We start from the raw sequence: 14,574 nt of genomic DNA, 5'->3' as shown, positions 1-14,574 counted from the left end.
GGGATTCTCTGCTTGGATATATGTAAAAGTACACTCCCTGCATACATTCTTCTGTGATGGCTCATGTTATTAGACTTTCAGTTTTTTTGCAAACAGTTGTTTAGGTGGGCACAAGTGTGTTTTTTATTAAAAAAATTGTTTCACGGTGAAAAAGTAGTTTCGCGGTGGCGCAGTGGGAATTGGGTAAGCTAAATTGTCTGTAGTGTATGTGTGTGAATGAATGTGTATGGATGATTCCCAGTGATCGGTTGCAGCTGGAAGGGCAACCGCTGCGTTAAACAAATAAAGGGACTAAGCCAAAAAGAAAATGAATGAATGAATGAATATATATTCTGGTAATCAATAATTGTTACAATCATTTTGCATCCATGGTAATTTTGTTATTTTCATTCTCTCTCTCTAAATATATCAAAATGTACAATAGTATCCTAAAACGTTTGATATTTTGTTACTTGTGAAAAATCCTATAAATAAAGGGGGGGAAAGCAAAATTGGCAAAACATTTTTACTGTGTCCTTGTTACACATGTTCCATGTACTAACTTTTGTAATAAATTATGCATAATTGCATGCAACTAACTCTCAAAGCTTGTACTAACCTTAACCATATGTTAAGTACATTCAGTCAATAAATAATTCTCAGCACTTGTATATGCAGGCTTCCCACTCTTTCATGGACACCAAAATCAAAGACTTTCAAGGACTTTTTAAATCACAGATAATTTTAAATCCAGCACTTTTGTTATTCACACCTCCGGCATATACTGTATAGTATATTCACACTACTATTTACATTAAAATACCATAATAATGATGTTTGGAATGTGTCAAATTCCGTTTTAAAGTCATGTTCAATGAACTTCAATAAAAATTACTTGAATTCAATACTGGTAATATTCAAAAGCGATTTCTTAAGTATTGATAAAATGCTGTCATAGTTCATGTAAAAGACTTAAATTTAAGATTTTTTTAATTAAGAAGTTCTTTGTTTTTCATTCAGTTTTTGAAAGCAACATAGTACAATTGTTGAAACACCACCATACACTTTAAATTCCAGCATTTAAAGGACCTACAGTGCTCAGCATCTATAATTACACCAGTCACAAATCTAACTTTTAAATTCATATTTTTAATAGGAAGCCATACAACATTATATTTGTGCATATACATTAGATAAGTCAGTACTGAAGCCAATCTGGAGCTTCATTCATTCAGTTTCTTTTCGGCTCAGTCCCTTTATTAATCTGGGGTCGCCACAGCGGAATGAACCGCCAACTCATCCAGCATTTTGTTTTATGTAGCGGATGCCCTTCCAGCTGCAACCCATTACTGGAAAACACATACACACTCATTCACACACACAAACACTACGGACAATTTAGCTTACCCAATTCACCTGTACCACATGTCTTTGGACTGTGGGGGAAACCGGAGCACACGGAGAAAACCCACGCGAACGCAGGGAGACCAATCTGGAGCTTATCTAACAAAGTAACTTACGATAACGGTCTAAAAACTAGTACACTCAAATTTATATTTTATAGAAAAATATTAAATACAGATTTAAAAAAGAGGAAAAATCAAGAGAAGCAAAAAAAAAAAAAATGAAACATTTGGTTGACATTTTGTAGGTTGTCAATTTTTTGCTTAAATTTATTTGTATTATCTTTCAATTTTTAAATATGTTTGGTGACTAAAATATTATTTAAATAAATATATCTGTTTAATAAATCTGTTTTGTTTAAATTCACCAAATACATTGCCTATATTCACTGAGAAATGGATAAAAATATTAGTTTTCAAAATGGGGTGTACTCAATTATGCTGAGCACTGTATGTTTGTTTTTTGCATTTTACAGGCCTTGAATTCGTATGTCTGAAATTCAAGTACTTTCAAAAAGCGTAGGAACCCTGTATAATGTATGTATAGTTAAAGTGTAACCAAAAATTAAAGTGACAGTTCACCCAAAATTAAAATTGTTCTCATTTACTCCCCTTGTTTCAAACCTGTTTTTGCATTCTTCAAAATATCTTCTTTTGAGCCCCTGTCATTTTTTATTTTTAGATGAGCTATTCCTATTAAACAGTATGACTTTAGTCTGTATCGCCCTCTAGTGTTTACAGTGATTGTGTTCACCTGGACTGCTGGTGTCTTCTCTCTCGGCCTCATTCTCACTGCGGCCACACGTCTCATAGCCCAGATCCTGAATGTCCACCTGGACCTGCTTACTGTCCTGCTGTACAGATGTTTCCGCTAAACAAAAGACAAGATAAACTAGTGTTTTAGGAACTCACACTTTAAACTGAAGTGTAATACAATACACAAGAGTACAGTAATGTAATACAATTTTATTATATAGACCATTTCAATGTGGTGATGTCATTGTAACTTCATGTTAAAACAGCTGTCATTATTTATCAATGTGGCACTTTTTGGGTTCTCGGAAGCTATAGAAATTAAAAATGTAAAACAGGATATACGATGGGACCATTGTTTTTGTTTACACCCTTCTATAGTCTATCCAATGGTCTATACCAGGGATGGGCAAACTTGATCCTGGAGGGCCGGTGTCCCTGCATAGTTTTGCACCAACCCTAATCAAACACACCTGCTTGTAGCTTTCTAGTGATCTTGAAGACACTAATTAGGGTGTTCAGGTGTGTTTGATTAGTGTTGGAGCAAAAGTCTGCAGGGACACCGGCCCTCGAGGATTGAGTTTGCCCATGCCTGGTCTATACAATGTATATATACTTATGCCCTTCATATGGTTTTATAGTACAAGAATGTCAAATTATACAGAATTGTATATATTCATTTAAATTCAAGCATTTAACTAATACAAATTAAAACCTGACCATTTTTTATATTTTAAAAACAGTTAAACATAATATTAATTTAATAAGTGACTCTGGGCCACAAAATCAGTCTGAAGTTGCTCAGATTTATATTTGTAGGAATAGCCAAAATCAAACTGTATGAGTAAAAATTATCGACTTTATTTTTTTGTGCCAAAAATCATTAGTGCACTGTAAAACTTTAATTACAGCCAATACACCTAATATTTTGATGTTGCTCTAACTTATTTTAATAATTTAATCAGGTTTAAACTAAATTTGTAAAGTTATACAAAGTTTAACTTTATATTTTAGTCAGTTTGACTTTAATTTAATTAACAAAAAAATTAAGGCAGCAAGAATTCTTTGCAGTGTAAATATTATCTTCCATTTTGTACATTTCCTACTGAAAATTTAACATAATGTAGACAACTTTAAAGGCAATTTCCCTCAGATTAGATTTTCAAATGATAGATTTTGTAATATTGAACAAATTTTGTCTCTCTGACAAATACTGTTCACCCCAACAAACCACACATCAATGGAAAGCTTATTTATTCAGCCTTCCATTGATTTATATATCTCAATTCCACAAAACTGTCACTTTTTGCAACCCTTTTTTGCAACACATTTTGTAACCCAATTTTGCAATTTTGTGAAAAATTAAATAAATAAATATGGTTTGCAACAATACACTTGGCTTTCTGTGCAAAGGGTGTGTTCACTCACTGAGTAGTTCTCTGTAGTCTTTGAGCTGTTCGGCTTGAGCTTGAACTGTGGCCTCAGACACCATGAGTCTCTCCTGCAGTTCTCTGCTCTCCTGCTGGACCTGCGCAAGGTCAGACTTCAGCTGCACCGTCTGCTCCATCACTGACTCACCTTCATTACACTAAAACACGAACATGCATAAAACACTGCAGTAAAAAAAACTACAGTACCATCAAATGTAGCCAAACTCACCTCTGCACCAACTGTATCCACCAGCTGTCCACTGGACGTGCTCTTCTGTCCAACACTTTGAAGATTCATTAAACCCTTGAGATCTTCATTTTCGGAGCGAATAGTGAAAAATGCTTTCCTGTTTCAGGAGCACACACACATTTTTTGCACATTTATTAAGTGTAAAGTAGACTCTTGTGACTGTGCATGTTTATAGACATGCTGATGTTCAGTGATACAGTAATTGTGATAATAAACATGTGTATTAGATTGTTATTATAAGCACTTCAAAATACCAGGAATATTTATGGCCTAAATTTTCAGAGTGGCATATTCACATTGTTTTTGGCAGTAATGTCCATCACAGCAACAAATGCTTAAAGTCTTAATGGGCAATTTGTTTTCAAACTTAAACTCAAACTTTCATTTGCTAATCTAGTCAATGAGATGCCGGAGATTTTGACAGAAAAAAAGTTTGGATTCTTTATGTGCCTTTTGTTTAACACTTTACAAAAGGTTCCACTTGTTAACACCAGTTCATTTTAGCTGCACTAAGCATTTTTTGCCAAAAGCAATGCTGATATTTAAAAGCATAAAAAAACTTGCCTGTTATAGGCCTAGGACTAGGCCCACACGGAATCTGTGCGCACACAAATCTGCAGATTTCGGCAAATTTTCAGCCAATCAAGACAATTTATTTAGTTGTGTGTAAATTTATATTATTCAGTTTTTTTATTTACTTGAGTAATATTACTGACTAATATGAAAACGTTCATATGATTTATATACAATACAGTTTGTAAAGTAATTTTTTAGTTTTTTAGTAGATACAGTATATGGTAGATATATTATACAAGAGACTTGCTTTGTTTACCAAATAAGTGGATCTAATTGGATTTGCATTTTAAACATTAAATAAAAATGAAAAATTTATTATTTTTTAGCATATTAAGTTTTTAGTTACGCTACTTCCAAAATCATTCCGCATGAATTTGCTGATTTTGTACAATATTCTGCACAGAAAAAAGCAAAAAATGTCAGCAGATTCTGTCTGGCCCTACCTATAACCCAAGAAGACTTCCTTTATCATATCTCTGTTAAAGTTACTAGACATGCCCCTTAGAGCTGATTGGCTACAAGTGTGTTTTGGGACTCTGACACTGTGGTCAAAAGAGTTTTTCAAATGCATTGCTTACTGTACCTTTAAACTAAACTGGCAGTAAATGCATTTATTAATCTTTGATGATATTAATTTCTTAGTTAATGTTCAATAACTCATTAAAATGTCATTTTAACTAACTAACATTCACATAAATTCTGTAACAGCTTGTATCAAATGTTATTTGTCACTGTTGATGTTAGTTAACCCTTTTTGCAATATACTGATGACTTTTGATAGTCATATGCCTAGGGTTGTATGGACATCTGTACCTCATCTGGGAGAGGGAGGAAAAACCAGCCTTTTCCAGCTGTGACTTGAGCTCCATCAGTTCTCTCTCTACTGCCCTCTTCTGCTCCACCAGCAGTTTGACCTCTGTCAGACCTGGACCTTCAGCTACTGCATCCTGACAGCCTCTGAGACCCTGGTGCTGATCACAGCTCTGTGGACATAGACACACCATGAGTACATCCTGTGCAATGCTGCAAAATAAATACTCTGACTCAGGGATTTTTATATTTTACATTTCTTGAGGATGTGTTATTGAAGACTGGAAAAACAATGTATTTCAGTTCAGTTAGAGTAATACAACGTTAACTTAAACCTATGCTAATGTAGTGTTAGTTTGTAAGTTTTTTTATTGCCCATATAGTTCTTTGTTTTCATTTTTTTATATTTAAATTTAATGTAATTAATTTAAATCACATGTATAAATATTTCTTATTAAGCAGCTTAAATAAAAATTGTATTTCTTGTATGTCATCTATTTTATCAGTTACCGTCTGTTTTATTTAAAGTAACAAACCATTTATGTTTTATGCTTCAAAATGTGAAAACTGAAGTAAATTAAAGCTAAAGCAAAGTAAACTATAAAAGTCTTATGTAAAACCTAAACATTTAAAACATTTTATCTATTAACTTTAAAAATTAAAGAACTTTGAACGATCATTTTATATAAAATGTGCTACATAAATAAGCTGCTCTACCGTTACACTTGTATACTATGGCTGTGTATGAGGAGATTTCACCCCCAAAAAAATGTGTAAAGTGCTTTGAGTGTCCAGAAAAGTGCTATATAAATGTAAGGAATTATTATTTATATTATTATTATTATAGTACTTTTTTTTAAAATAGTATAGTATTTAATATATTTCCAGAGATGGGTTGCGGCTGGAAGGGCAGGATAAGTGCCGTGCTGGATAAGTAGGTGGTTCATTCCGCTCTGGCGACCCCGGATTAATTATAAAGGGACTAAGCCGAAAAGAAAATGAATGAATGAATGAATGAGTATTCCTCCTTCTTAAGTCCCTATTTTTTAAAAAGCTTAACTGCTAAATGCATAAATATAATGTAAATATAAATAGTCAGAATGAAGAACTGGTTATTTTTTTATACGCTGCAACATAGTGTAGTACAATACACTATAACAGTAGTATAGTAATCTAGGAATGTTTAAATGTTTATGCTCAATTTGAATTGGAATGATGTGATATGTTCGCTATACATATCTTCATACATAAAACAAAAATTAACCATGAGCAAAACACATTATGTTTTTAGCATGCCGTTATACCTGCAAGCTGAGCAGAGACTGAGCAGTCAGTTTGGACCGATCTTCATCTTCGCCACTGTCTGCAAACTCACTATTGCAGTCTTCTTCATCCTCCTCTCCATCATCTGAAGTGAAACCTATCAGAAAGCAAATTAGACTGTAATTACAGAAATACATCCAAACACATTCACACGGTGCAAGTGTCTGTGACTGTTGCAAGTGTTACCATAGAGACTAGTGAACATAATACTCTGAATGAAGCTCGTCTTACAGGCAGAGAGTAACCTATGAGTAACCTGTCATCCACAGCATATGCTCTTAACTAACCCACCATATATACATCCAATCTAGGATCATTCTGATTTCTCAGTGACTATGCAGGTCACTATGAACACACACACACAAAACAACAACAGAAGACAGGAAAAGCAAGAGCAAACAGATAAGACTCATTTCCTGAGTGGCAGCACTGCCCTGTTCTGGTTTCATTCCATTATTGTAAGTTTACATTTTTGCATGAGTTAGCAGTGGTATACTCACATTATTCAGCAGTATATGTAACTTTACTTATGTAGTGCAAATTATGACTAACAATATAACTAATAGGAGTCAATTGTTTAGCACTTTGTAATGTAACTATGATGTGAATTGACACTGAATAGGTTTAGCTGTTCTTACAAGACAATTATTATTTTATTGCGACTATCTGACATTACTAAATATTAAAATAAGATCATTACTTATATTGATTTATTTATATTATATTTATCATAAAATGGATAAACTAACATATATGCATTACAAATTTATGACCACTCAAGAGTGAAGTTAAGGGATTTTGTATTAACTTACTAATAAAGAAACGAAGTACAAAGGTTTAGCTGTTCTTACAAGACAAATATTACTTTATTTGCAACTATTTGACATTATTGAATATTAAAATGAGATTAGTACTTATTTTTATTGATTTATTTATATTATACTTATCATAAAATGGATAAACTAACATATATGCACTACAAATTTATGACCACTCAAGAGTGAAGTTAAGGGATTTTGCATTAACTTACTAATAAAGAAACGAAGTATAAAGGTTTAGCTGTTCTCACTAGACAAATATTACTTTATTTGCGACTATCTGACATTGACTGAATATTAAAATGAGATTAGTACTTATTTTTATTGATTTATTTCTATTATATATATCATAAAATAGATAAACAAACTTTTATGCACTATAAATTTATGACCACTCAAGAGTGAAGTTAAGGGATTTTGCATTAACTTCCTAACAAAGTACAATGGTTTAGCTGTTCTCAGAAGACAAATATTACTTTATTTGCGACTATCTGACATTGATTGAATATTAAAATAAGATTAGTACTTATTTTTATTGATTTATTTATATTATATTTATCATAAAATGGATAAACTAACTTATATGCACTAGAGTGTGAAGTAGGGGATGTTGCAGTAACTTACTAATAAACAAACAAAGTACTATGACAATGAACTTTCTAATGTATATTAGTTATAAATAATGTATTGGCTTCTAAATATGTTTGAGAACCTTGTAGAGAAGCTCTTTTGTTGTATAATATCTGAAAATATGACTTTTGGTATATATTTTTACTGCATTTGAATTGGTTATAAGCAGACAAAAGGAATGAGTTTGGTTGGGTTTATTGTGTAGCTTTTATCTTGGGCATTGATTGTGCTTTGTGACTTTGTGAAATAGGACACAATGGAAAGAGAAAAGAAAGATATAGAAGAGTATAGAAAGAACAGACAAGTTTTCACCACATAAATCCAGTGTTTTTCTCTTCAAGTATATTTCATTAAATGATTTACTGAGAGTCAAAATGATCATGGTGTATACAAAAAAGAAAACTACTAAAGAACAGCACAACACATACATTAAATGTTTATAAAAGCATCAGAAAGGCAGTGCTGGGATATATTCACCTTGATAATAAGTGCAAATTATATGACATGCTACACACATTAGTTTCATGCAGAAACACTTATATTTTATACTCTGAACTGACTAACTATACATTTCTAAATGAACACATCAGTACTTACAATGAAACTGCTGTTTTTAGGTACTCAAGTTTTTCTTTATAGTAAACCGTGCCAGTAAAACAAGACAATTTTCAGCCCAAACAATAAAATATTAAAGTTTTAGGTTTCCACTTTAAATTAATAAATTAGCTAATTCTGTAGCAATTACATTAAAATAAACTAAATGAGCTTCAATGTAAATGACTGACTGCTAAAAACCGCATGCACACAGACAAAAGGAAACACAAACACACATTATGTTGTTAGAATCCATTTCAATAGCTCATCTGCTGTTCGAGACAAACTCTAATGGCTTTAAATAATTAAAACTGCACAATTCAGATTTCAGTTATTACTAATTCACACGTTGTTAATCTCAGAACATGCTTATTTAGCAATTATGAACACAATGCAATGCACAAAGCCTCATTTGTCCACTGCAGCCTGGGAGGCCAGATTACAGAGCAAACTGCAGCCCGTCCCCACCTCCAAAATCAGCATGAGGTTGAACCGCCTGTCCTGTTTCCATGGACACCAATGGATCCAAAAGAGCCTGCTTAAAAAAAAAAAATCATCATATAGTAAATGCATAAAAAGTTGGAATTGTACAGTACTAGATTAAAAACACAGTGTTAACCCTATAGTTCATATAAATTCTCACATACAAAATAATATAAAAATGAAAAAATATATTAATATTCCTTTTACTTTCAATACTTTCATGTAATATGTTATGTACACCAGGTTTTGATCATGTTTAGTGGTGTTAGAAGTATGATTTTGGAGGATGTGTAAACAGATTTGACAAAATGTGACCCTGCATGACAAAAACTTATTTCTGGCAAAAGACAAAAACACATTATAGAAGTCAAAATTATATATTTTCATTTTATGACAAAAATCATAAGGATAGCAAATAAAGATAATATTCATGGAAAGTGGCGCATTTTCTTAGGGGTGGCCAAATCTTGGGATGGCACAAAAAATAATGAATTCGGTGTAATGTTATATTTTTATTTCTGGTAAATGAAATAATGTGGTTTTAATTCATTTAATTAATTACTTTTGCAATATTGCAATTTATTCCTTAAAATAATTCAGCAAGTTCAAATGAAAACCAAATAAAAATTACAGATTGAGTCACTAAATGTGATTATCGGCCGATACCGATCTTCGACCGATCGATCGGAGCATCCCTGATAATATTCCATCAATATATTTTGTTTATTCTGTACTGTAAATATATAAAAACTTAACGTTTAATTAGTAATGTCCATTGCCAAGTACTTAATTACATAACTGTAAAGGTGATTTTATCAGTATTTATATTTTATTAACCCTCAGATTTTCTAATAGTTAGTGTTCTGGCTAAAAATTGTCATAGCCTAACAAATCATAAATAAACAGAAATCTTATTTATTTAGTTTAATGACAGAAAAATGACACTTATGGCTGGTTTTCTGGTCCAAGTTCACAAACGAGTATTTTTACACTTTAAAACACTCATTTAGAGTTAAAATGTATCTTAATACTATGTATAAATGCAGCTTTTGTGTCTATAAAGACATTAACCCCTTTCAGACCATGTATCCTGGTAAATTTTCATGAATATATATTGTGTAAACAGGAGCTTTTAACGGGTGTAAGATGTCTACTCTGGGCCAGTCATAATATTCTGATACAATTACTCTACACTGCTTGACTCACAGACATCTGCGTAACTATATATATGCAGAGTACTCTCAATCACTTGTGTAGACACACTTGAATACCTTGTGATTATTGCAGGATGCTTCCTGATTTTCCACCTTCTCTCTCAGCAGCTGCAGCTCTTGGGTCAGTCGCTCTACCAGTGGTAAATCCGATGGCTCCACCAACTGCATCTGAAGGTCCTGATAAACAAACATGTTCAATATACACATGTAAAAAAGAAAGACTATAGGGTATATTCACAAGGACTTTTAATTTTTAGTCACCCAGTTCAAGCAATTCCGGTGAACTGTCATGCCGTTATAAAATGGCTGAGGTCTGTTTTCTTTAAAAAATCAATGATCTTCACTGCCTGATTCATATACGGTATAAAGTGGGTCTCAGTCTGTATAACAAGCACTGCATTAAATTCCATTGTTCTGTGCCATGTCTTTAAAATATGGAAATGTATTTTACCAGTGTTTTTCAATAGTTTCTGCACTCGCCTGATGCTCCTGACGGCGCTTGTGTTAAAGCGATTTTACACTTGAACAACTAAATAAATGCTTAATTCTATTTAACTGATTAAATTATATCACAACATCAATGCTGTAAAAGGAACCGTATGAAATTGAAAATAGTCACATTAACCTTTCACCGAAGGTTTATCGATGGAGAGAAACACTAGCTGTGTATATACCGCACTGTTAACGTGTAAAAGACTAGCACACAAACCTTGATGATTTCCTCTTTGACGCTCGCTGTCCTGCTCAAGGCATCTAGATCTGAGGTCTGGGTTTGGATCTGGTCTTGGTAGGATGCTAAGGTGGCACGCAGGATGCTGAGCTGGGTCTGGGCTTCTCTTTCTCTGCGCAGAGTCATCTGGAGCTCATCCATAAGTGCTTGTGTGTCTTCTTGGGTCAACTGAGGGTTTGCTGACCCGAGTTGCTTTCGTAGCTCCTGCAATCGAGCTGTCTGTTCGGCCATAACCTGACCTACACGCCCTGCCGAATCCTGCGAGATTCATTGTAATGTAAAAAAAGATATTTAAAGCCCAGAAAGCACATTGGATTGACCTATATTTCAGATATTTTTTCTAATATATATACAGTTGAAGTCAAAAATCTTTTCAAATATTTCCCAAATTATGTTTAACAGAGCATGGAAATTTTCACTGTATTTGCTATAATATTTTTTCTTCTGGAGAAAGTCTTATTTATTTTAATTTCTGCAAAATTAAATGCAGTTTTTATTTTTTTTAAACCATTTTAAGGTCAATATTAATAGCCCCTTAAGCAATATTTTTTTCAACTCCATAGAACAAACCATAGTTATACAATGATTTGCCTAATCACCCTAACTTGCCTAATTAAACTAGTTAAGCCTTTAAAATGTCACCAAGCTGAATTCTAGTATCTTGAAAAATATCTTATAAAATATTATGTATCGTCATCATGGCAAAGATAAAAGAAAGGTATTAAAACTATAACAGTATGTTTAGAAATGTGTTGAAAAAAATATATAAGGGGACTAATAATTCTGACCTCAACTGTATATATTTATTTTTAGATGAGTTATAGCGTGTCACCTTGATGTACTGCTCTCTTGAGTTGATGATGTTGAGCAGGTCCTGGACCTGTGAGTGATGTTCTTGAGTCTGTCTGCTGCGGTCTGATAGAAGCTCTTGGAATAAGCGCTCCTTCAGCTGCAGCCGAGACTTGAGCTCCTCTGCCACCTCACCAGCCCCGACTGACACCTTACTGAGCAAAACCGCAGTCATTTCCTGCAGAGAAGTCAACGAGAAAACTATGAAGCCAAAGAGATTTAATGATTCCAGAGAAATCTTGCACAATATTGTGCTGTATTAAAAGTACTTGTATAGTCTGTCTTGGGTTATGTGTCTAGTTAAGTATTTATAGTATATGTATAGGTAGTAATTAGTATAGTTAGAATCCTGCTCCGGTATGTAAAATTATGTATAGGTTTTAAATAGCTCTTACATCCAGTATTTCTGATTTTGTTTATTTACATAGCAGTTGTCCTACGAGAAACGTCATTTCATTCCACTGTATGTCCGATAAAGCTCAACTTGACTTGATTGGAACAACTGAGTTTTTGTTTGTTTGCTTTGTAGTATTATCTAGATTATTATTTGCTAAAAATATGGCAATATTGTGATATATTTGTACTTGATCCTTCAGACATATTATATCATACATCATATATATCAAGAAATATTTCTTATTAATATAAAAGGTTGACAGCAGTTGTGCTGCTTCAAATATTTGTATCAAGAATGTAACAAAGATTTTTATTTCAAATAAATGCTGTTCTTTTAAACGCCTAAAACATATAGCACATTTTCCAAAAATATTGAGCAATTTATTGAAAACAATAAGAATTATTTTTAATCATGGTGCTTTAAATCATCGTATAAGAATGATTTCTGAAGGATTATGGGACACTTAAAAATAGTGTAATGACAGCAGCTTCACTATCACAGGAATAACTTGCATTTAATTATATTATAAAAGAGAAAATAGTTTTAAAATGTAGAAAATAGTATTTAAAATAGTTTTATTTTACAGTGAAAAGTATTATTATTATTGTAATCACATTTCACAATTGTATTGTTTAAAGAGATTCTAAAGTCTTCACTGTAGTATACAATCAATCTGTAGCATGTGTTCACCTCTGCCTCTTTGGTGCGAGTGTGCAGTGAAGTCTGCAGCTGACTGATTAAAGCATCTCTTTCCCTCAGGCTGCGCATGTGTGACTCTTCTCTTTCACGGTGAACAACCTGAGCACTGCGCCAGGCCTCACACACCTGCTCCAGCTCCAAACCTTTACCACGCAGCAGCAACTCCAGACTCTGTACAGATCATCATAAAAAAACTGAACAGATCGTAATAGAGGTGTTCATCATTTTAACAGAAGGCTAATGTGATGATAATAATACCATGATGGTTTCCTCATTGTTGGACAGCACACATCGAAGTTTTTCCAGGTCTCTATCTTTCTCTCTCAGCAGCAGCTGCAGTTTACGCACCTCGTCTTCCTTCTGCTCCCTGCAGGTGAACTTCTCGTCTACTGCATGCTGAGACAGACAAGGCAAAGTTTATTAATGGAGCATATTTCGAACAATAACAGTAGTAATCCTAAGAAAAATGCTTTTTTCCCCCCAAGAAATTATTTCTTAATTTAGCAAGGTTGTGTTAATGGATCAACTACATTTATAAATCGCATCCTTTTCAAATAAATGCTGTTATTTGGAACTACAACAAAATAAATATGAAATTTACAATGGTTTGCATAAAATGTAAAACTGCTATCTATTTTGATAATGAAATGGTAACTTTTTAAAGACTTAAGACCCTTTTAGGACAGAAGTATAAATTTTAGACTAAAGCCCTGCTCACACTGTGAGATTTCAGCCACGATTTTGTCATCTGAGACTAATTTGGGAAATCCTAAAAGATTCCTGAAATCCTTGGCTAAAATTGGTGATCTTTGATTGTTGGTTTGACGTTCTCTTAGAGTCGGTTAATTCCCGTTGCGATCAGATTTTTCCTTCGATGAAGTTCTGGCAGTGTCAGAAGATTTTAGACACTTTCCTGCAGTGTGACAACAGCTGCGATGAGCGTCAATCCAAGAACCAATAGGAGCTCCAAAACAGTTTTTTTCTTCCTGGTTTTATTATTGAGACGTGCTGTGTAGAAAATAGATTGCTTAAGCGGGGAAGTGTCACGAGTGGATGATGTCAAATGCGTTTTCTTTCGTGTTCGGTGCATCTTCATTGTCGTTCAGTGAGCCGGCCTTTACACGAGGTTAAGACTAGGGATTTTTTCGAAAGGCCCGGTATTTTAATGAGAAATCGTGTAATTGTGTTTAGATTTTTTTTCCCTGATTAGGACATTTTACAGTTATTGTGAATTATATGTCTTTGCTATAAAATAATTTAATCTAACAAATAAGGTTTTATATTAGGTTAGATGTATTGTTGGTCATTGGATGAACAAAGCAAAATTAAGACCTGTTTAAAATTATTTAAGACCTACAACACAATGTTTTAGTTAATTTAAGAGTTTTTAAGGACCCTGGATAAGCACCAACTTAGCCCATTAAAATGACTTCTGATTTATCATGTGACGATAAAGACTGGAATAATGGTGAATAAATTGTATATGAAAATATATTATTTATAAGTAACAACTTTTTTAATACACAGATAGAATATAAAATTGTAACTGCAATAATAATTGTTAAAATAACTGTACTAATATTTAACAATATTACTGTTTCTGATTAAATGAATGCAACTCTGCATTTATGTTTAA

General features: G+C 33.1%; 1 protein-coding gene across 10 annotated transcripts in view; it reads right to left on the bottom strand.

Moving 5' to 3' along the window:
- The window catches only part of pde4dip (phosphodiesterase 4D interacting protein), a 101,954-nt gene that overhangs the window by 25,322 nt on the left and 62,058 nt on the right, over positions 1 to 14,574 (bottom strand). For 9 of the 10 annotated variants that reach the window (XM_056481221.1, XM_056481222.1, XM_056481219.1 and 6 more), the window contains 11 exons: positions 13,197 to 13,334; positions 12,930 to 13,109; positions 11,826 to 12,020; positions 10,973 to 11,251; positions 10,321 to 10,440; positions 9,035 to 9,104; positions 6,506 to 6,621; positions 5,205 to 5,374; positions 3,795 to 3,912; positions 3,564 to 3,723; positions 2,137 to 2,253 (listed from right to left, as the gene is read on the bottom strand). In XM_056481221.1, the coding sequence (XP_056337196.1) occupies positions 2,137 to 2,253; positions 3,564 to 3,723; positions 3,795 to 3,912; positions 5,205 to 5,374; positions 6,506 to 6,621; positions 9,035 to 9,104; positions 10,321 to 10,440; positions 10,973 to 11,251; positions 11,826 to 12,020; positions 12,930 to 13,109; positions 13,197 to 13,334 (1,663 nt within the window). The remainder of the gene's footprint in view (positions 1 to 2,136; positions 2,254 to 3,563; positions 3,724 to 3,794; positions 3,913 to 5,204; positions 5,375 to 6,505; positions 6,622 to 9,034; positions 9,105 to 10,320; positions 10,441 to 10,972; positions 11,252 to 11,825; positions 12,021 to 12,929; positions 13,110 to 13,196; positions 13,335 to 14,574) is intronic. The other variant, XM_056481213.1, reaches the window with a different exon arrangement.

This window comes from Danio aesculapii, chromosome 20 (genome assembly GCF_903798145.1).
Source record: "Danio aesculapii chromosome 20, fDanAes4.1, whole genome shotgun sequence".
NCBI lineage: Eukaryota > Metazoa > Chordata > Actinopteri > Cypriniformes > Danionidae > Danio > Danio aesculapii.
The sequence above is the reverse complement of the archived record's forward strand: the minus strand, read 5'-3'. Positions and strand labels throughout refer to the sequence as shown.